At 36.1% G+C, this 21,998-nt stretch overlaps 1 protein-coding gene across 1 annotated transcript in view; it reads left to right on the forward strand.

Annotated features, from left to right (window-relative positions):
- The window catches only part of LOC108973429 (neuroligin-4, Y-linked), a 117,185-nt gene that overhangs the window by 46,555 nt on the left and 48,632 nt on the right, over positions 1-21,998 (forward strand). Inside the window, exons 3-4 of the mRNA XM_018940688.1 lie at positions 11,182-12,707; positions 19,904-20,067. Coding sequence (XP_018796233.1) covers positions 11,911-12,707; positions 19,904-20,067 — 961 coding nt within the window. The 5' untranslated portion in view covers positions 11,182-11,910. The remainder of the gene's footprint in view (positions 1-11,181; positions 12,708-19,903; positions 20,068-21,998) is intronic.

The following is a 21,998-nucleotide window of genomic DNA, read 5'->3' on the forward strand; positions in this document are numbered from 1 at the left end:
TTTTTTTTTTTTTTTTTTTTTTTTAATATGTTTATTGGCGCAAATACAAAATCCTTCCTTCATGACTTTGCAAATTCTATTTCTAACATCTGTGTGGAACTTACTTGAGATTAAGTGATATAGCCAGCAACGAGCGAGAGCGGTATCATAAAAAATATTATTCGATTATCTTGAGACGACAATATTCTCGAGATGTTATAGAATTAAATAAGACTATAATATGTTGTTTATGCCATGAAACCCATGTAACCCTTTAAGTGAGCTTAAAAACCCTTCGGAACTATTTATTTTACTTCAAAGCACAGCTGCAGCTCCTCCTAAGACCTACAACACAGTCATAAATATACATAAAGAAATATATTCTACACATAAAGTGTGTGTGTATAAATGTAATCTTGGTGTGCGTGCACGCGTAAGAAAACTTTTGAATAATATATTTCCGATTTTGGCGTGCAGTTGTTTGCGGTATTACTTCTATCGCAGCGACGACTGTAGTGAGTATACAACGCAACGTGCAGAGAAATATTTAACAAGTCGGATAGTTTGCGCACATAAATATGTAAATATACTGTATATGTATGTATATATGTAACAGATGTCTGTACATTTCTTCTCCACAAAGCAAGTAACTATTTGCCAAAAGCATCTTATAGCTATTTGCGGAAACTTTAGCACTCAGTATTTGACTTTCTTATTTACTTTCACGTATTCCCCCAAAATTCGCCGCGTATTCTACTTGATTTGATGGAAACATTTTCGAGGGTACTATTATAACATTTTGGCTTTAGAAAGTGCTAGAAATGATTCCTTATTTTTTTCTCTTGAGCATGCACTTGTTTAGTCAGATAAAAACAGACATAACAAGATCCTGGATCAGGCAAAGATCCGCTTTGTGGGTTTTACCAAAGCGAAGGTAAATGCGAGGCAGTCTCTTGCAAACTCTGCTAGGTCAGTACAGAAATGATGTTCAAAAGCACTTAAATACGGTACATGCGCTAAGAACGACTAATCTATAATGCATTACCTCCTTCATTTTCCAGTTATCCGCTGCTTGGATGGAAGTCTGATATTTAAAAAAAATATATAAAAAAATCTGATAATTCTGAGTTAGCAGATATTTATTATTAGCTGTGTTAAATATAGTTTCTCTAGTTTTTGAAATATTTTCTGGCTTATCTTTTTTACTAAATTATCGATTAAAGTCTGTTTAGGCAACCTTTTCCTTAAATTGACAATAATTCTAGAAAGTGATATCAGTGCGAGGAGAGTCTTCCCCTTTTGCTTCAATAATAAATAGAATTCCACCATTACGCAAGCTTTCTGACCTCTCCTGGTTTGTTAGTATTAGAAGCGTATGTATGTTAGAAGTAATTAATATTTAGTGCATCTAATACCCAGTTTTATGTTTGTCAAAACATTATAAGTGCCTATGTCCTTAGCTGTTGACTTATTAAATTTTCGGAAGCACTTTAATGTGAGGTCAGCTCAAAGATTGAGAAGGAGATCCGATCAGCTTGCATTATTTGCCATCGCCAAAGCGTGTTCTTGGCTAATGGTGTGTATTTGTGTGTGTGTTCATAAGGCTACCTGAACGTTCTACCACACACTTTTTCCCTTACCAAAAGCCCACAAAATAATCTCACTTCTAGTTGGCTAGTTACTTTGTGTTCGCACTTAAACCTAACCAAATCAATAAATGGGTATGGCGCTTGGTGAAAGCTATCTACACCGCTACCTCATTCATATCGCACCCACACTCTTAAGCTGCTATTGCTTTTCACGCCACTCGGCTACTTCGCCGCTTCGCAAGTTGCCAGTCTGCGTTTGGCTTCGTTTTCATTTCTTGATTTTAATGGGTCTCAGCACTGCCTTACTTATATCGAGATTTGCTTTCTGCTTATCTGAACATTAATAGTATGCTTTGTTGTATGATAAATGTGCTAGCCAAAGCAGTTGTGTACATTGCCGAGCGCAAATATATACCATATATATGTGTACTTGACGACAAGTATATATTTAGCCCTAAATGGTGAACTGTGTAATCGTGTATGTGCGTTTGAAATGGCTGTTTGTTTTCCCTCTATTTGCCATATTGATTCTTTGTGTTGGCATTTCCGCTCTGTTCGCTTGGCATTGTGCCAATGATTTCGCACACTTCATGAGCATTTCGCAAGCAATAAAGCCGAATGCAGGCGCCTATGGCGGCAACGATAAACATCTACTCAATACTGCTTTATGGCAGTTCCGGCAAAGCGCACCCAGCCGAAATTACCTACTAAAATAAAGGTTATGATATTGTAAAAGATTTTCGAAGGATCCGTATATATTTTACTTGGATACTGTTAGAGGCTTAATCAAAATTAATTTTTATATACCATCTAGATCTTCCTTAATTTACAATAGAATATCAAGAAATAGTCTCAAAATAGTATTACTACTATTATTACTCATGGTCATTACTAATAACTTCCAGATATGCTTATTTAAAAAAGCAGCGGGAATAAAATACCCATGTGGGAGATCCAAAATGGATTAAAATGCTTTATACATTACCCTCTTTCTCTTACGAAATCAACAAATTCGATATTAACGTAAAGCAGCAATTTTAAACATTTATCTTTCAGGTAATTGTAAGTTCTGATACATTTAATAAGCCTGATTTTTCATTATTGTCAATTATATAACGATAATGTTGTCATCTTTTTCGAAATTCTTTAATTCCTTGATATCTGCCTTTTTCATCAGTTCTCTTTATAAAATGGAGAACATAATAAACAATACACATTCAACAATGAGGCAGTTACACAATTAATCAACTAGCAACCTCTGTCAAAACTCGACTAAGTGAAAGAGTCAACGAGCTAACGACTTCTTCTCTCACTGGTTCGTTAGCCAAATTTTTTGAATACAGAATGTTTCTAGTCATTAAAATGAAGTGCGTTTTTTCCAGAACTAGGACGCGAGTATGTAATCTGCTTTATCTACCATATCGAATACTGAATATAATTATTTTCTTCTTAGAAAAATATATCGGATTACTTCCAACTTATCTTCATTTCAGATAGTCTACAAAATATTAGACGAAGTTCGTACACATACAATTTAATATTACAGCGATTGCCTAAATTTAGGAGCGCTGCAGTTTAACTTTAGGGTGCTATAAAAAAGTTATAGATATATAAGGGTAGTAACTTAAACACGTAATATTTGACATACTATAGATTAAATTAAATATAAACATTCGTGCATTATACCCACAAAAGACAAATCTGTTCTACCCATTCGCATGACGTTTGGAATGCTCGACTAATTTAATTATTTACAAGCCAATTAACTGGCAATTTATCGCGACATTTGCACATAGAATACACACAGCCACATGCACATACATATATGCATATAGGCAAATCTTGAAATATGCACGAGAAAAGCAAATTTGCACAGTCGCGCAAACAAATGTAAACTTTTGTATGTACAATGTTATGTACATTAGAGTGGGTCGTTTTTTTCTTCCTATAAAATGCAGGAAATGTTCTACGGATCACTCTAAGCAAACTTTCCCAAAGAAAGACTATGAGTCTTAAACTGGTTTTGAGCTAGTGGTTTTAAGGAGAAGTCTAAAAAATCTGTGTAATTGGTTGTATGGGAGTTAGGTGATCTCGTAGTCAAATCGACCAGGTTCCGAAAATGATTATTAGAACGTCAAATTTCACTTAGATATCTCAAAAAAGGAGTAACAAATTTTTATGATCGCTACGAAAAATCGCTTTGAAACCGATTTTAAACCTATAATCTTTTAGGCAATGTTGTTTAGAACTAAATCAGAAAATTTCCCGCAAACGCTAAGATGCCGCTATTTTTGACTACCTGCAAATCAACCCGCTCTAATGTTCATGCATTAGAGGGACATAAAACAGCTTATTGGCTAATTTGTATGTATTGAAAAATAAATTCAATTCGCCTTGGCTGCAATCAAATAAGCTAAATCAATTATTTTCCCTTTGTAAGCATACTTCAGCCACCCTGTAGGGAAAATTATTGTGAAAGATTAGATATGGTGAAAAATAATCCGTTTTAAGATTTACGATATGAAATGACAATAAATGGATAAGCTCGTCGGAATAGCCGAACGAGATTTCTCTGTGTATTCTCTGTCATAGTTTTAGCAACCACAGAAGTAGAAGAAGAGGAGCTGATATGTTTATTTGCTCTCATTTTCTTTCTCGTTGCTGTTAATAATATTATATTATTTCATCTAATGACAGTTTATACTGGGAAGATAGACCTTCACTATAGACTTGTGCAACCTGAACTTTTTGATGCTACTAATAGATTGCACGCTCTAAAGAAGTTTTAAATTCAGCTCTCTTTTATTCATGATATATTTACGTAGGGATAGTATATCAAAAGTAAAGTATCAAGTAAATGATTTTGCCATTAATTCAAAAAAAAGGAAAAATGTATAGCATACGGTAAGGCGTATATGCAAAGCATTGACATTACGCCGAGGTCTGTAATGCTTCTCGGGTTTTTTTTACGTCTGGTCGACATTTTTGTTACTGCCGTTGTAGGCAAACATGCTTGTATGCGCGGGCTAGCAGACTTGTATGTGAACTGGAATTATTATGCAGTACATTTACCGCGTAATTAGCTGCGGATGGCAGCGAGTGCACGTCGGCGTTGACTTGAAAGCTGTGTGGGAAGCGGCAGCTCCGTAACGACGACACTGGCAATGACATAGTGGCCATGACACAGTTTTTTTACTGATCCACATACACACAACTACGTACATACAAACATACAAGTCGCGCTGTCATTCGCAATAAATGTGCGAAGTTTTTTCGCCGCCTCATTCCGCGTTTTGATGACGTTTCGACTCTTACTGGCGGTTTCAATTTCATTTTGCACTTTCCACCACAGTGGTCAACAGTTTGCATGAATTGTCATTTGAATATTCGGCTTCATTAATTGAGTATACACCGGCGCTGTTGATACTTAGCTGTTAAATACCTTGCACATATTTTCACTTTCTGGATTTCTGCCCTGCTCTACTTGTTTCTTGTCTACTTGTTCGCGTAACGATACCAATAAGTATTTTTTCGAAGTACTTACTCTTTCTTTGAGTTAAAAATTTTCCGTTTGCCTCCCAGAGTAAAAAGCTGGAAATTTCAACATTGCTCCATGCATTTTAAGCACACACCGCCACAAGTCAAGATATTTGTAAATTCCTTTTTATGGCGTTTTTTTCGTGTGCTTTAATTTCCACTTAGCTTTTACGCGCATTGGCTCATTTCCATATTTTACAGCTTTTAATTACACACAAAGTCTTTGTGCCCCACTCTTGCTCGTTCAAAGCAAGTGGAGTAACTACCCGCTTACCACTTGCTGTATATATGCATATTGTACCGTTATTTATTGTTGTACTTGCAGCTACTTGCTGTTGGTAAAGTGAAGGTTGTGCCGCTGGCAATTACTTATTCGCTGGCTTTCATGCGGCTCCTTTGTTATTGGTTCTATATACTTGTGTGGTGGCTGCTCAGCCACCCACCGACACACACACACACACACAAATGCCATAAATTGCATCGCTCACTTAACCAGCGTCCGTTGCGCCCGAATAGCTGCGCAAGTGAAAAGTATTACAAGTTGATAAAGTCGCTGCTTACAACGAGTAAATTACTTTGTTAAATAATTGCCAATGAACTGCGAATCTTATTGTTTTCATTAGGGCTTTGTGCTACGTTAGTAAACAATATTTAAATTGTTAATTGTCGCCGATTGTTGCGCGCGAAAGCAATCTGATTTAGTGCCGCACACAATTTACTATATTATTTGTATTTTTATCGTCGGTCTGGAGCCAATAAACTAGAAATACAATCGCTTCTTAAGCCGCCTAATTGGACTTTTATTTATTTTCTTATTGCCATTAAGTACCGGTTTTTATTACGTGTTAATTTACTGGCTATTTAATTACCTTAGATTTGACTTTGAAAGTAAAGACGGCCGCCTTAAACGAAAGAAGAAAGAAAGAAATTCTGCATTGTTATACTCTCATTATGAAATTATCCGCTTTACTCTGCAATACATAGATGTAACTGGTTATTGAATTGTACCAGTTCACTAGTTATTACTATTGAACCTAGTATGGTATTTTTCGAGGTAGAACAGAAATAAAGTGCTTAAGCTAGATATCAGAGCTATGCGACCGGTACTCAATGATACTCTTATTATTATTATTTTTTTTTTTTTGCAAAGGCTGACCCGGAAAAGCTTGTTACAAATTGGGAAAGTTTTTTTTTTTTTCTGAAATACACATCAATCGATCAAGATGGAAAACATTCTTTTTTGTGCGCTTTAGCGCGGATAACCGGTATACAAAGGAGAAACCTGTTAAGAGTAGCCTTCTGATTTCCGAAGGGAATATCATTTGGAGATAATCGGAGGTTTTTATCGAAATCAGCTCTTACGGAGTGTTATAACAGTCACAAGTTCGAAAGACGCTAACGATTTTGTAGCATAACATGCTATAAGTCATAGTGAATTTATTATTGGCACAAATTAAAAACTGTTGTCCAAGGTGTAGAGAAATATTTAAAAGTGATAAATGAATTTCGTATCTAAGAAAATATCTACCAAAATAAACGGTGAAGAAAAAGAAACTTTTGGAACAGGAAATCCTGTATAGCACACATAAAGGTTTAGCATAATCTAAGATGGATTCAGGGTTTGGTCAGTTATCAGAAATTATGAAAAAATAAGCATTATGAAACACATTACTTTTCAATAAAACCGTGAAAAACTACTTTAAAATATGAAACACTTTCGAAATCAAGAAATATATACATTAGGCCAACCCAAATAATTCAGTGAGGAAATAGACAGCACAAAATCATTGCAAAAGCATCCGTCCGTAGTTTTGTGTTCATCTCTAAGAACCATATAAGTTCAAGTTTCCCAATGATAATTCTCAGTTGTAGCATTTTTTTTATTTTTATTTTTTTTTCTTTTTTTTTGCCAAAATGTTACAACTAAGCGAAATAACATCAATATAAGGAAAAAATTTAAAAGTTAATAAAACAACTGACACATACGTACGCCAAACACTTTGAGGGTTTTACTATACGGACCTAGTACCATCACCCTGACTTGGAATTTCTCACCCCCCGACAATAATCCCAAAAATGTTCCACAGTGTAAAAACAGCAGCTTTCTCAGAAATTCAGAGTTTGAAATGAAATTAACCATATTGCAAGCATCTTCAAAATACCATTAAGTTAATTAACTTTAAATTGAAGCTCTTTAAGATTCACTTTGTTCTCCAGCAACTTAAATGCGCTATCGCATCACGTTCTTTACACGCATTCAAGTAAGAATTCCGTAAGCTCCAACTCAAGCAAGTTAATGCAATTCAAATGCCACTTTTATGCCGCAATGAAAATACAGAAGAGTGCTTTTACACATCAAGAAGCGTGTGCCAGCCGTACTCGTTGCAAAAAACGAGAGAAAATGTGTTTTCAAATGGGACCCACCCACCACCCACCACCAGACACATACACACATACACTGTATGCCATTTTCATTGTTGCCGTCGTTATTCTTTTTGCGTTTATACGGATATTGTTGTCTTGCTAATGGTTTTGCTTTTGTCTGATATTAAATGAAATGCAGTTGGCAACGCCAACACCAACTACAATGCCAACGACAACGACAACGGCCTTGTCCTTGTTTGTTGCATGTTGCACACACTCCATTGGATTAACTGGCTCACTACGCACTCAGGTATACCTGTACAAATGTATATGTGTGAGTATGTAAATGGTGGTAAAAGGCTTTCATACGAATGCATTTGCTGGCTCATAGCGTGGCCGCCTCATAGTTGCGCATCTGTGGCATTCATTCAACAGTCAGACGCTTAATGCTCGCGCAGGTGCATCATAAGTGAAGTATGTCGAAGTATGTCGCAGGCACGTTGTGCGCAAGTGTAAGTGATTATACAATTCACGGTATTACAATTGTAGTTGTATTTCTGCACGACACTTACAGGTTTTATCCACTAACGCAGTCGCACGTGCAGGCAGTGCTTGTATAAACCCAGCATTGAATTGTTGTGCTGCTGGCAGGGCAATATGGCGTAATTGGATTTTGTAATGCTAATCTAAAGTAAACATTGTTGTACTGAGTAGTAAAAACTTATTTTCATATATTTCAACGTTCGTACTTTAGACTAAGCGAATATCTTCAAGTGGAAAGTAAATGACGACTTTCAGATAGAAAGGCATTTCAGAGAAACTCAAAATTCTAAACAAAAATTGGTCCACACCTTTTTAGTATGGGAAGCGGAAACAAGGACCCTGATAATGGCGATAACTACAGGCAAAAGTTTTAGTGTTGTTTGAATGCAATGAGAACAAAAAGTTTTAAAGCCACTGAAATAATTTTGTATCTGGTTTATTTATCTGACATTAGCATGCTAAAAGCCCGTATAAGTTTTGTCATTTGAACTTTCTAGGATCATTTTTTGTGGTCGTATTTGGCACGACGAAGTGATCTTTGATGTTAGCCTGTATTACGAAAGAAGTAAGTCTCAAAGGATAAGTAGAAAAATAAAACAAAATAAACGGCTTTTAGAAGCTATACCGACTGCCAATACGTGATACGTAACCGTGTCTCTATAATCATATGCGGTACAGATTATTGAAAAGACAGGAAATATTATGATATAAATTAAGATTTTCACATTTCATTCGAAATTTAGTAATTTTCAAACGTGAGAAGCTAAGCTTTATGGTATCCTCCATCTGCCATTTCAGGTTATCTTCCAAGTACTATAAATTTTCTGGGATTACGTTAAAAAAAATCTGGGTGTCAACATCTATCCAAACACCCCGGCAGCAGGTACCGTGGAGGAATATAAAAATTAACTTTTATTAAGATTGGTTACAACATCTAAACATAACTAAAACTTAACTCTGAGCCTTTTTAGACTCTTGTAATTTATAGGACTTACCAGTGGATCCAGACACGCGCTGCTGTGGTATACATTTTGTACTATTATTCATGTCATAAGCTATTCAATACAGTGAAAATTTATTTACGAATATAGGCGAAACCATTTTTGTCGGTATAGGCATCCAAATAATTGTAGTTGAGATTTAATTTTGAATATGTTCACACAAATAAATTATATTAGAAAAAATAACGAATTTAAGGCTGCTTGTCAATGTCTGCTTACCAGTCTTTCCGTGCAGTTAATAGAGTTGTCCACTTAACAGAGCTTTCACTGTATTTTTTATTTATGAATTTTTTTCACCATCCTATCTTCTAAGTTGGCGCGATCTGGATACAGTGTGATAAATTTTACTAAAATCGGTTCAGTAGTTTAGCAGTCCATCGCGGACAAACAACGTATCACGTGATTTTTATATATAAAGATAACAAATATCTACAYTGATGAAAGAAATATTTTTGATGAAATATAGAAACCTCCTTAGTAGGTAGGTAAAAGACGCCACTCCTTACTTAAATCATATTAATTATTTTTTTAGACTCACTCAAACCATAGTGATTCCATAGAAGATTGATTTAGTGGTTGTTTCCAATAAGAGCAGTTGTATCAAACTCAAAACCTGGCAATACCGAGATGTGTGCTTTAGCTATGAATATACTTACGTACATTTTTGCAGCCCTTAAGCAGCAATGCTCTGTGACGATTCAAAAGAATGTGTCGGCTGCAGGCGCATGCTGTTATTTTGGCTTGGGCTACAGTTGGCGCTCGTTTTTGTGTTATTGCTGGCAATGATCCGCACTGCAATTGCACTTGTTTCACGCTCAGCTGCGTTACGTTACGCTACTTAGCGCTCACGCTCATATTTAAATCCCAGCCTAAGGACAATTGTCAAGCTGCTGAAGTTGTCAGCTATGCTATTGCTTTTGTTGTTCTGTTGTTTTCACGCTTCCTTTCTGTGGAGGAACGTTACGTATTCCACACTAGTTGCTGCTTCTTCCCTGCTTTTTCCCTGCATTATTTATGCACTCGTTCCAATCAATTTACATACAGCTGACACAGGCTTAACYTCCCTATTTGCAAGCCAACCCCACGGCGTATACGTAACAAATAGCTACTCTACACGTTAGCATTTATTTTCAGGCCACATTTTTCTGTWTCTATTTTTTGCTTTTGCTTAATGCACACATGCATGTATTTATGAAGTGTTGCATATGCGCCTCAGTGCATTTAACAACGTTTTGTTATGTTAAATGCACTTCGTGTTGTTGTTGCAATTTTAACTACTTGARTGTGAGTTGACTGAAGCGGCTGTTATTCTCGTTTTACTCCTTTTTTTATGGTGTTGCAACACCTGCAGCGWCAACTTTACACTGTGTGAGCAGCTTGTGAACGCGTTAGTGGGCGGAAGAAGAAGAACGCTGAGGTTGTCGCAAGTGGCATTTGTGCTGCATTTAAGTTTAATATGCTATCTAGATTTTGGCTACAGTAAACGCTGCCTTTTACATGGATCAGAAGTGTTTTTTTTWTYTTTAGTTTAATACGATTACATTTTGATTCTTTTATTAAAAATCTACGTTGAGCTTTGTTATTGTCAGCTGTTCYCTTAACTTTCGCTTTTTGTGGCTTTATTGGATTATATATTATATTTCTAATGGCAGGTATTAGGGATGATCTCTRTGGCAGATATTGCGATATAGAGAAAGGTTTCTGCTTTATTTGTTATTTATTTTTTTTAAATCTCCTGCAATTATTCGAGTTTACTGAATGTTTCCAGCAAAATGCGATAACAAGTCACTCCTTGAACTTATAAGGGGACAAGTGATTGAAATCTTTTCATATAAACAGTATCCAAACAAGGTGACAGCAACTGGGTAGCACTTAAATGGGCTTCTACTAAACCCAAACTGTTTTTTGTCTAACTTTAGCTCAAAGCTAAATGATAAACTATTAGTATCACAGTAACAGCGAAAGAAATGTTTTAAAGAAATTCGACAGTTTAAAATTCCGTAAATAAGATTGTCATCTCTTAACTAATTTTAATTCAATCCAATTGTTAAGAACGCATTATTATATGTATATTATCTGCTTGAGATGCTTATATTGCTTTTAAACCTGCATTAAACCCAAAGTTGATTTATTTTAATTAATTTTACAAAAAATTTATTTTTTTCTAGATTTGCGCAGTGAAGACCGATTCACGGACAAATGTTGAAAGGTGTACTCGGTTCCAGATATATATTTTCGAATATAACAAAACTCAAATGCTCGTGCGAATGGATCAGTTGAGCTCAAATACATCATCTCAGAGAGATTGCGAGAGAGTAGCGAGTATAAAATTATAAACGCCAAGAGATGAATGAATGATGTTGTGTAAGGAAGTATAAAGAAGAAGTTCGTCAGTAAAATATGGAGAAAGTGTCAAGTAATCTTAGAGTGAAGAAGGAGATTGAAAATAGTACATAAAATGAACATTGAAGTCACTAATTAGCATGAAAATTAGATCGAAGTCTACGGAAAATTAAGGCAATTTATGTACAACTAAATGCGGCAACTTTTGCAATTAACACAAGAAAAGCAATTTACCTAATAAACACTTAAAATTCTTAAAACTGCTGGTAATATAAAGTTGTATGAATTTGTTGCGAAATGGCGGTTGAAATAAGGACAACGGGAAGCCGCGACAGCAGCAAGTGCATGGCATAATTTCACCGTCATTATAAACAGAGAACGCCATTATACGCAAACCGTTAGGTGCATAAATAGCAATAACAATCATTTTAGTTAGCACCGAGCAACCAACAAGCATCCAGCGAGCGGATTGAGGCTGCAACAACGCCAACAGCAGCAGCAACTTTAGCTGCAGCCAGAGTCATAAATTTAGAGGGGTGCTACATAGCGCCATTATGATAATGTTACCGCGTTATTTGTACTTGCTGGAAACAAACACCACCGTACTTTCCATATTCTTCCTACTCTTGGCATGTGTCGGCGGCGGCGGCGGCAACAGTGGCTCATTCGCCACAGCGGCAACAGCAACGCATGGTGCGAACAATCAAAATGCCAACACACGAAATTACAGCCGCAGCGGACGTGATGTCACTGTTTATGGGGGCAGTAGTAGCAGCTCCTCAGCGGTGTTTCGTGCGCTTGTCTCCGCCTCATTAACGGACAACAACAATCGCCTGCAGTCGGCCGCCGCATTAGCGTCCGAAGACAATAGCTTGCAAATGTCGCTAGTCTCCTCACCGATAACAACTGCCTCACTGACTGCCAATAATATATTTTTGGGTCCATCACTCTCGCTGACAAGCAGCAGCGCCGCATCTGCTACCTCTGGCGCTGGCTCAATGCTACAATCCGCTTCACTGGCGGGCGGTGCCGGTAGCAGTAGTGGTGGCGCTGGTGGAGCTGGCGTAAGTAATAGCGGACGTAGTGGTCGGCAAAATGTTGGTGGCGGCATAACCAACAACAACGTCAATAGTCATACACATGGAGATCAACTGCCAGCGCAATTATCCTCGCGCATTATACACACACGCAACGGCGCCATATCCGGTGTTATTGTACAACTTGAAGGTMGGCACTTGGATCCGGTGGAAGCGTATCGCGGCATACCATATGCCTCGCCACCTGTGGGCAATTTGCGTTTCATGCCACCTGTTTCGGCGGCCATGTGGTCGGGCGTTAAGAAGGCAGATAGGTGAGTGCAAATTAGAGATTGTTCAACATGTYAGTGCTTACTTAAATAAAGAACAGTTATTTCGGAAAAGTAGAGTTATTTTGAACAGTTTTTACAGGAAGTAGGGAGACCCAAATTGCAACACATTTACAATCGGCAGTATGTTTTTTTTTTTTTTTTAAATTTTTCCTTTGCACTACTTCTCATGCCGAGTTAAGTTTCATCGAATGCTTTCATAAAAAATTTTCCCTTCATTATAGCTGGGTAATAAAGTAAAAGATAATATATGGCGAATAAAACAGAACCTTGGTGTGCATAGATTTATCGAGCCAAAATGTAAAATTTCGTTTATGTACATAAATATTAAAAATTTGCGGAAATAAGTTTACGAAATAATTAGCTGGCAAGCAAATAAAGCACCTCYTTACTATTTTCCACAGATATATGCTGTATTACTAGTGTTCGATAATTGGTATGGCAATACACTCCAATTTGTACACTGAAGTGTCTATCGACAAGTTCCCTGTCTAACATAATTAAATATGAGTATATATATATATTTTTTTTTTTGCTAAATTTGCATATTTTATTGCAAATATGTAGTTCCGTTCAAGGCTGATATACTGATTATGGCGATTCTCAAAACTTTGTATACCATTTTTGTTACTCGAGTTTTCCTTTGCTTCAAATTGGCCTCAGTTTAGGCAATACCCTTTCTTTTGACGAAAATTTGTACCCAGCGGATATTCTTGTAAGATCTGCGGTCGCTGGGGTTCAGATCTGCAGAATACGATGGATATGGAAGCAATTCGAAGCSCAGTTCAACTTGCGAAAAGATATTATTTCAAAAAMTGAAGATTTAACACAAAGTAAATGAACTGTTTTAAATTTGTTTCATGAAAACTTTTTGGTTTCTTACAACTGGTTAACTTCTCAAAATGACTGAAAATATGCTAGGTCACGCCAGATTTCATGCATGTCCTTCATAAAACTTATACTTGACACAAATGCGTAAAWGCCAAAGGTAAAAAAATCATTGCGTAACGCGTGAAGAAAGTATTGAAGAAATTCATGTGGCGCAAAGCAATTTGCAGCAAGCAGCGCACGCTATTAAATCGATATATGAGGAAAGTAGAAGAAGAGAAGATACGCGCGTAAATGACTTTTTTGATGTGCAGGAACAACAAAGAGTCAGCGTCTTCRCTGTTGTTGCATGTGCTTTCATTGCGAGTAATCAGGAATGGATTTTCTGATGTRCAGCAATGGCAAAAGCAGTTTATTTAACGGGTTTGGCTTGATGGTGGCCTTCGTACGGAACAATAGTTTAAGCATCTGTCATGATTTTGTCATCAAATGTTGGTTGCCTTGAAATGTTCGGCTTTGRAAAATTTTGATATTTTCCTTCTTTCCATCTTTTGTGTCATAAATCGAGTGATGAAACACACCAGTACGAGAACCAAAGTGCAAGTCGCAATGTTCTAATGAGTCACTAATGTCAGATGCAAATATTCATGGTAGTAATTTCCGCTTGTAGGTGAATTTCAAGTTCGAAGAAAATTTTGACAGAAATTAGGTAATGTTTTTGAGTGGAGTGATTTCCACCTGCAATATTAACCCATCCGCACTAGCTAGTGAAAAAGCCTCGTCGATTACGTCTTCTWTGTCGCTAAACCGCTAGCCATTGAATATGATATTGAGGTCTAAATTAATCACAGCTAATATTTCCGGGATGTCATCTCCGATAATCTGCCGCAATTCGAAGTCCACTTCATGAGCACATAGGCACTTTCCACCCTAGCTTTAAAAACAAAATGCACGTTTTGGTGGATAAACTAGCAGAAAATTATCATTAAAAAACAATTTTGCGATTTATGTCTCAATTGAGCTGATTGTGCAACTCATACTACAAATTGTATTCCTCTCCCCCCACATACCGCTGCGCAMCAAGAGTACCACAATAAATTTCGACACTGATCCCTGCCGTCAATTGTTTTTTATTTTGCACACCTGCACACTACCGTTATTCGCATTCTTTTATGGTTGTTCTTACGATCAGCATCCCCCCCATGCCGCACAAACATCGTAAATTGCGTTTGGCGCTAATGTGTTGTAATAAAAACATTTTCCGGCTGGTATTTTCCATCGACACACATTTTTGCTGAGTAAACGAAAATTTTATGATTACCAAATTGATGCAGTGCACTAAAGTGGCAAACATACCAACACCAACACCAACACCATATATTTGTTAACAAAAATGCACACCCACACATAYACGTGCCTGCGTTATGAGTGAGTTAAGTTGTATAAAAATAATCGGAGCAATTCCAGCAACAGACAGCCATAAAATACCTGAGATTCCACACATGCACACATTCTCACACACGCAGGCATATTTAAAGGCAACGTTTAAAAAAGCTTCAAATTTTATTACCACCAGCATAATGGCCGATGAACACACACCAYAATTGTGGTGACTATATCGGTRTGCTTATATGAATGTATGTGTGCCTCGTGCATGTATTTATGCAAAAATGTTCATTATGCTTTCGAATTTATTTATGTACAATCGCTAAGAAGAGGTRGCGGATATCAAACCACCTGCATGCACATACAGACACACACACTCATTTATGCAGGAAAATTTACATCGAGGTATGCACGTGTGCAGATTTATCGGCTGTGAGCTTTGTTTGTTATATTCTAACTGTAATTACAGTTAATACCCGCTGTAAATTTTGTTATATGCTTAAATATAAATAATTGAGCAATTTTACGCAATCGACTCTGAAGTATTTTATAACATAAGCCGAGTGCTGGAGTTTGCGATCGATCTGTTTTCAGAATGCTGGTGCTGCATATAAAGCGTTCTTTAATATCAAAGAAAAGTCAGCAGAGAAAATATGGAGTTTACCACAACATATTTACAACAAGGAGAGAGACTTTTTAATATTTTTTCAGTGAAAAAGCAAATAGCAAACACTTAGCTCACTTTCTCATAGCTGCTTTATAAAGTACATACAGAAAGCGTAAAAAAGGTAAATGAAAATGTTAGAGAAGAAATGTATATAATATAATGTATAAATGATGTGGAYTCTGCTTTTGTGAATTAAAGAAAATACTGCGAATCTTCTGAACTTAACTTTTTAATAAAAATTCGAAACTTATTTACTTAGAATAAGGTTCCAACATAGAAAGTTTAGTAGTCATAATTACTGACTCAGAGAACAAAGAATAACTTGGTAGCATATATAAGCATTCAATATCATTCCAATATTTTTTTTGTTTTTTGTTTTTACGTTTCGTCAATACTTACACAGTTCCAAAAGCGTCAAAGATGCAAAGGCAATAGAGACACGTGTTGCAAGGTSTTTTACTTTTCAAGTTAGTGTCATGCCGTCATTATATAATGAAAAGGCACTTTGCAAGTTCATGTTTCCTGCTTCTTGCTGCACTTTGTAACCCGTAGGCYAAGGTATTAGAAATCATATCTTCAATTTAACCCGAAGTTAGCCCATCCTCTTAGATTTTAGGTAAAAAGGCAAGTTTTTCATATGACAGTAATGCTGTTCTTATCTGCTAMCTAAACCAATTTGTTTCTGTTAAAGACACATGTGAGCTTTTCTATGCATTGCAAAGCTACATAGCTCCAGATTGACGTGTATACCATATAAATGTCAGAACTGTTCACTCAAGTTCCTTCACAGCCAACATTCCTAGTAAAATTGGCAGTGACAGTGGAACTAATAGCGTTATAAATAAAAAGCTTTTCATACTTAATCTTGCTTCCCCATTAGGCTRCTTCCAAGTATCCTCCTATCTCTGATCTGGATTATACGCAGCATTAGGCATCTCAATTACAAAATAAGTGTGGCAAACTTGAAAGGTGTGTATATATACACACATACACACTTTCATAAGACTCGCTATGATACTCATTTGGGGATTATGTTACTGTCGGCACTAAACATATATAAATATACGATACGACCTAGACAATGGTGGTGCCTCTACCACCTTTGTAGTTGCCAAGCAGACTGACTTAAAATGRGAGATTACGGAGACTGTGTGGCGTTGAACGAATTTGTGCGCTGAGACATTTGAATGCCTTAGCTACCACTTAAGTCAAGCGCACGAAGTATTATAATTTTTCCCACACATTTTTCTCACGTATAGCTCTGTATGCATTTCTGTTTCGTTAAAGGTTATACGCATTCATAATCTGTAGGGAAAAAAGCTCCATGATATTTCCAATAAGTGGTTTTACAGCAAAAGCTGGTATAAGTTTAAGTTTACGCTATACGACGTTAGGTAAATCAGATTTTGTACTTCCAGCAGCTTTCAGATAGTTTTTTGTTGGTTGACACACCATTGTTTAAATAAGCGTTAAAAGTGGACACCAACAAATATAAATCATGTCATATCTCGATAGCCAAGGAGGGGGCCATTGTACAAGAACACATTAATATGCAGCTCATTCGGTTGCCAAGTCAGGACTGACGTTCAGGAACGCTTAGCTATGTATTTGGTGTGATAGACAGAATAATACCTACTAAGAGTTGCTCTCCTGTCGGCAAGCTCCTAACTGGGACCTATGCTTTTAAATTACCACAAATTTCTTTAATTACGGAGTTCAGAGTCCCAGAAATCTTTGTGATTAAAGATTAAGTTTTATTACTCTTCACAGCTCATCCGATCTGTGCTTCAGCACGCTCCGCATGTTATCTAAGCATCTCTGTACCTCTCCACCAATCAAATTCACAAGCGATGTCGCCTCCGCTAGTGCCTTAAAGTGGTTTAACATTTGTTTCTTTACTTTATTGTTGATATATACATATACACATACATATGCATACATATACTTTGCTCTTAGCTGTTGCGATGCTTTGTGTGCCTTTTTAATAATGGCGTTTGCAAAGTGAGTGCTGCCACTTCCTCCTACACTGTCAGCCACTCTGTGGCATAGCGCAAAGCGCTCACCGTAGATGCTGTAAAAAAAGTGAAATTAAGATTTTAATGTTGGAAAATTTTTCATTTCATTTTCGCTGAAACAGCGTTGCCATCAACCGGCACCGGCACTTAGGTTCTATCTTGCTGAGTTCTTGACTTTAACTTTAATGTGTACGTTTTACGTTGTTTGTTTTGCAAGAAATTTTTGTTGCTATGTGAATCGCGGTTACTCGTTATGCTTGTTGCTGTTGTTGCGGGTGTCGGCACTTAACTGGTGTGACGAGCACATAAACTCATTAACTGGCAAAGCGTGAGCTACTTTGGATTTTATTAGAGTGTAATTTCATAGACCGCCCTTAAGAGTTCGCTATTTTATTAAAATTACATCGAGTCAGATGAAATTGTTTATTCTAAATAATGTTATATGCTTTGAATAATTTAAGGGTTTAATGTAACATAGGCTATGCGGAAAGGCAACATAAATGACAAGGTGAACATACTGGAAAAGTAGCTAGCAGGAATTTCAGAACACTACCTAGCATTAGTCAAATGTTATTCTACTTCTCAAACGATTAAAGAAAATTGCTATTTCATTCGAGAATGAGAATATTTTAAGGACAAAATATTACTAAAAAAATTTTTCTCACACTTACTGGCTATTAAACTGTTTTGAAAAACATTCAGACATTATAGAAGAATAAAAGATGGTGACTCCAAAAGAAATTGTCACAATTTTCGTTTCTACTTCATTTTTTCATTCACTGAGATTTCTTTTGCTCGATTATGTATAGTCAATAGTATACTATCAAGATGAAATTTACTCTTATTGTTCAATTAAGAGTAAAATAATTTGTTGAGCACTCAGTTGGAAAGTGCTTTATGACAAACATAATTCTTGATTATAGGAAGGGATAAGTAAGTAAGGATAAGAAGTTCCTTATGGAAAACTCAATTCCTGCCTACAGGAAGGTATAACTAAGGTTGTAAGATATGGGCTGCTTCTAGTTTTGAGAGATCATTATAAAATATATTATCTCCAATCATTTCGATGGAATCAATACGACAGATGCAAACCAATTCTATCTTAACATGATCTTTTGTCCCTWACAGTCTCTCTTATTTAACTTGTCTCTGTAATTAAAAAAAAATTGGTTTCTTTTTACAAGGAGGTCTTAATTATTTGTTTCTGAAAATCTTCAAGCTTTTCACGATTTTAAGTATTTTTAATTTTAGAAGAGTTTTTGATACTTGTATACTGAACATGTTCAGTTTAAAGTCTCTAACAGCAAAATATTTATAAAACTGAGTACCAAATTTCAAACTAAGTCACAAAGTGTTACGTCTGGTCCCTCAGCAAAATAAAATTGAATGCAAATTTCTAAGAAAATGGAATAAGTTGATTAAACTTTAACGTGGTAAGAAAGAAGCCTGCTTGTCTTCACACTTATAGTGCAATGAACCGTCCCGCGTTATTGTCTTTCTGACAAGCTTGCAATTCTTTTCTCTCTTCATCTTCTTTTTATTTAGAACTTATTATTTGTTTGCTTACAGAAAAGATTACGCGTGTCAAGCGCCATTGAAAATTATGTAATGACATTAAATGCAAAGTTAAAAGTGAAATGGCGGCATTTTTATGGAAATAATGGCCTTTCGGGAAATTGCGAAGAAAGTGCAAAAGAAAAGTTTTAAAATTTTCCGTTTAAATTGAAAACAAAATCAAAGTACATATATATATTGCCAACTGGTTCTAGTACGCACAAAGAAGCTAAAATTGCTTTGAATATAAGATACGATCCAATGTCAAGGGGTGTATATTGTTTTCATTTGATTTTGATTTTGATTTGATTTTCTTGTTTTGTTAATTTTGTAAAAATATGGTTCAATATTAGTTTCTTAGGCTAACACATTTKCAGTAGCTACGCTGTGGTCATTTAATGTTTTGTCGAGCTCTGAGAGAACTCTTGTTCTAAACCATTTGAAAGCTAGTGTTACACACTAACATAATACCAGATAATTTATCTAAAAACTAAATAACAAAAACATTCTTTTTTTATAAAGTTCTATATAAAAGCTTTCTTTATATCAAACACAGTTATCAAAAAATAAAATAATATCTTAAAACAATCTTCATTCTTACATTTGTATCCTGTGCTTTGGAAGCAATCTACCCCTTTTTCTTACCCACATACTTACATACTGTGCTATTAAATATAATAGATATACAATGATGTCAACTATTTTTCCTTTCTTTTCATTCTGACATATAGATTTAGTCCGGTTTGTCCGCAACGCCTACCCGACATCGCCAACGAGACAGCCGCTTTAGAGCGTATGCCCAAAGGACGGCTGGAGTATTTGAAGCGTCTATTGCCGTATCTGCAAAATCAATCGGAAGATTGCCTATATTTGAATATTTACGTGCCCATACAAGGTGAGTGCTGTGCAAATAYGTTCAGACTTTCTTACATATATAYAGTGTAACTGCTTTCTAATGAACCCACTTGGCTATTGGGACAACACAACTATGCACATGTTTGTGTGCGTTTATGGGATTAGTTAAATTTGTGAAATTCCGCATCGATTTGTGTGARTTTCTCAAGGGACTGTTTAACGAAATAACATTGTCCGTTTGTCGAAATTGGCAGCTGTCGGCTACCAACTGGCGGCGGTCAAAATGGCAACTGGAGTTATGAGCGCAAAAAAGGATTCGGCCCGCCGCAGCAATGCAAAGTATTTGCTTATTTTACACATTAATAAAAAGGCGTGAAAGAAATGGGTGTATTATTTATAAGTGTGTGCAGTAAGGGGGGTAGAAAATTGTGTAGTGAGCTGTTTTGCCACTTACTCAGGGTTAYGTATAAAAGTGGGCATCTCAAGCCAAAAAAAGTTTTCAGTAGATAAAATAACAATCGCAATGAAAAGGAGAATCAAATAAAAGCAGAGTCGGAAAGGCTCACTTATTGAAATGTTTGTAATATTTTTCCCCTTCATATGACCTGCGGACCTTGGGCACTTCAAACTTTCTCCACCTCATTTGTGCTTTAATCTTTTTGGCTTTTAGTTGGATGTCTGCGCATAGAAAATAGTTGGAATAAACCTATCTATTTCTTTTTAGATCAACTTTTTTCTGCTTTTTTATTAAATTTGAGACCGCAGTCTCAATATAGGTTGTCTTTTATACCAAAATAAAATTAAAGTAGAATGTAAAAGCCGTCAAAATTAATTATTTGTGACTTAAAACTTTTATTTTCTAGAATTCCTAAACAAATCGAACCGTCAAATTCCACGTTTATTTGAAAATTTGGAAAGGGGATGACTACATATGTTGACGGAAAAATCGTTTCTGATATTCTTCTTTGCCTCAAAACACTTGATGCACAACTTTCAGATTTGCACATTGCATCCAGTCCTGCGAATGCTTTAAGTCTCAACTGAGTAGTGTGAGGGACCTTTTGCAACAGCTGTGCGATTTCATCATGACACTCTAGTCTAGATTACAAATYCAGCGACCCATTACCTCGGCCGTCACTTATATGAGTGGCAATTTCTATCGCATATTATGAATCCTTCCACTCTTCACATTTTTTTAACACTTACGAAAGACAGTAGTACTTTTACTTTGGTTTTAGTTTAATTTGCAGTGAGGATCAACTTAACCGTCAGCCACATCATTTAACTTAAGCCCGCCAACCATTTTTGATAACCTCATTAATAGCAGCATATTTTCATCGGTCATCCTTTATAAACTCTTCGTGCCCTGGACTATTTACATCAACCATTTTTTGTCAATATATTTCTCGCTGCTGCTCTGTTCTACTTTCGCTTATTGCTCGTCCCTTTTTTTTTGGCGCATATTCAGCTAACTCTTCAATACTGTTATGTTTGTCCGTTTGTATAGAAATTTTCTAGTTCATTTTGCTGCCAGGAATAGGAAAATCAACGCAATTGGCATATTTAAAATGACGTCTCATTTTTCATTTTTCCACATTCGAGTTAGTTTATACAATAATGAATTCCAAGTGAAGCAAGTTAAGTATAATAATTTAAGACAGTAAAAGAATGTACTCTATCTAAAGCTCGTTTCATTTGACCCTTTGCAATTAATTTTTACTATTTTCTGAATTCGAAGTATTTATGAATAGCCGCTTCATCGATTTTTTTAATTTTGTTTGCCTAAATCTGGCTCACTATTTAATTTTGAGATATGCTTTGGTATCTTCGATGTCTCGATTAGATTTTATATTTCCCAAATAAGGMTTTTTTCTTACTTGTTGAGGGCCGGGCGGTTGAGAAGAGGTTTCGTTGATRTGTTATTTGGAATGTAAATTTGTTTTATTTGTGAGGTGGGCGTGATTGAAATCC

This window comes from Bactrocera latifrons, unplaced genomic scaffold (genome assembly GCF_001853355.1).
Source record: "Bactrocera latifrons isolate USDA-ARS-PBARC rearing strain unplaced genomic scaffold, ASM185335v1 scaffold_48, whole genome shotgun sequence".
Classification (NCBI taxonomy): domain Eukaryota; kingdom Metazoa; phylum Arthropoda; class Insecta; order Diptera; family Tephritidae; genus Bactrocera; species Bactrocera latifrons.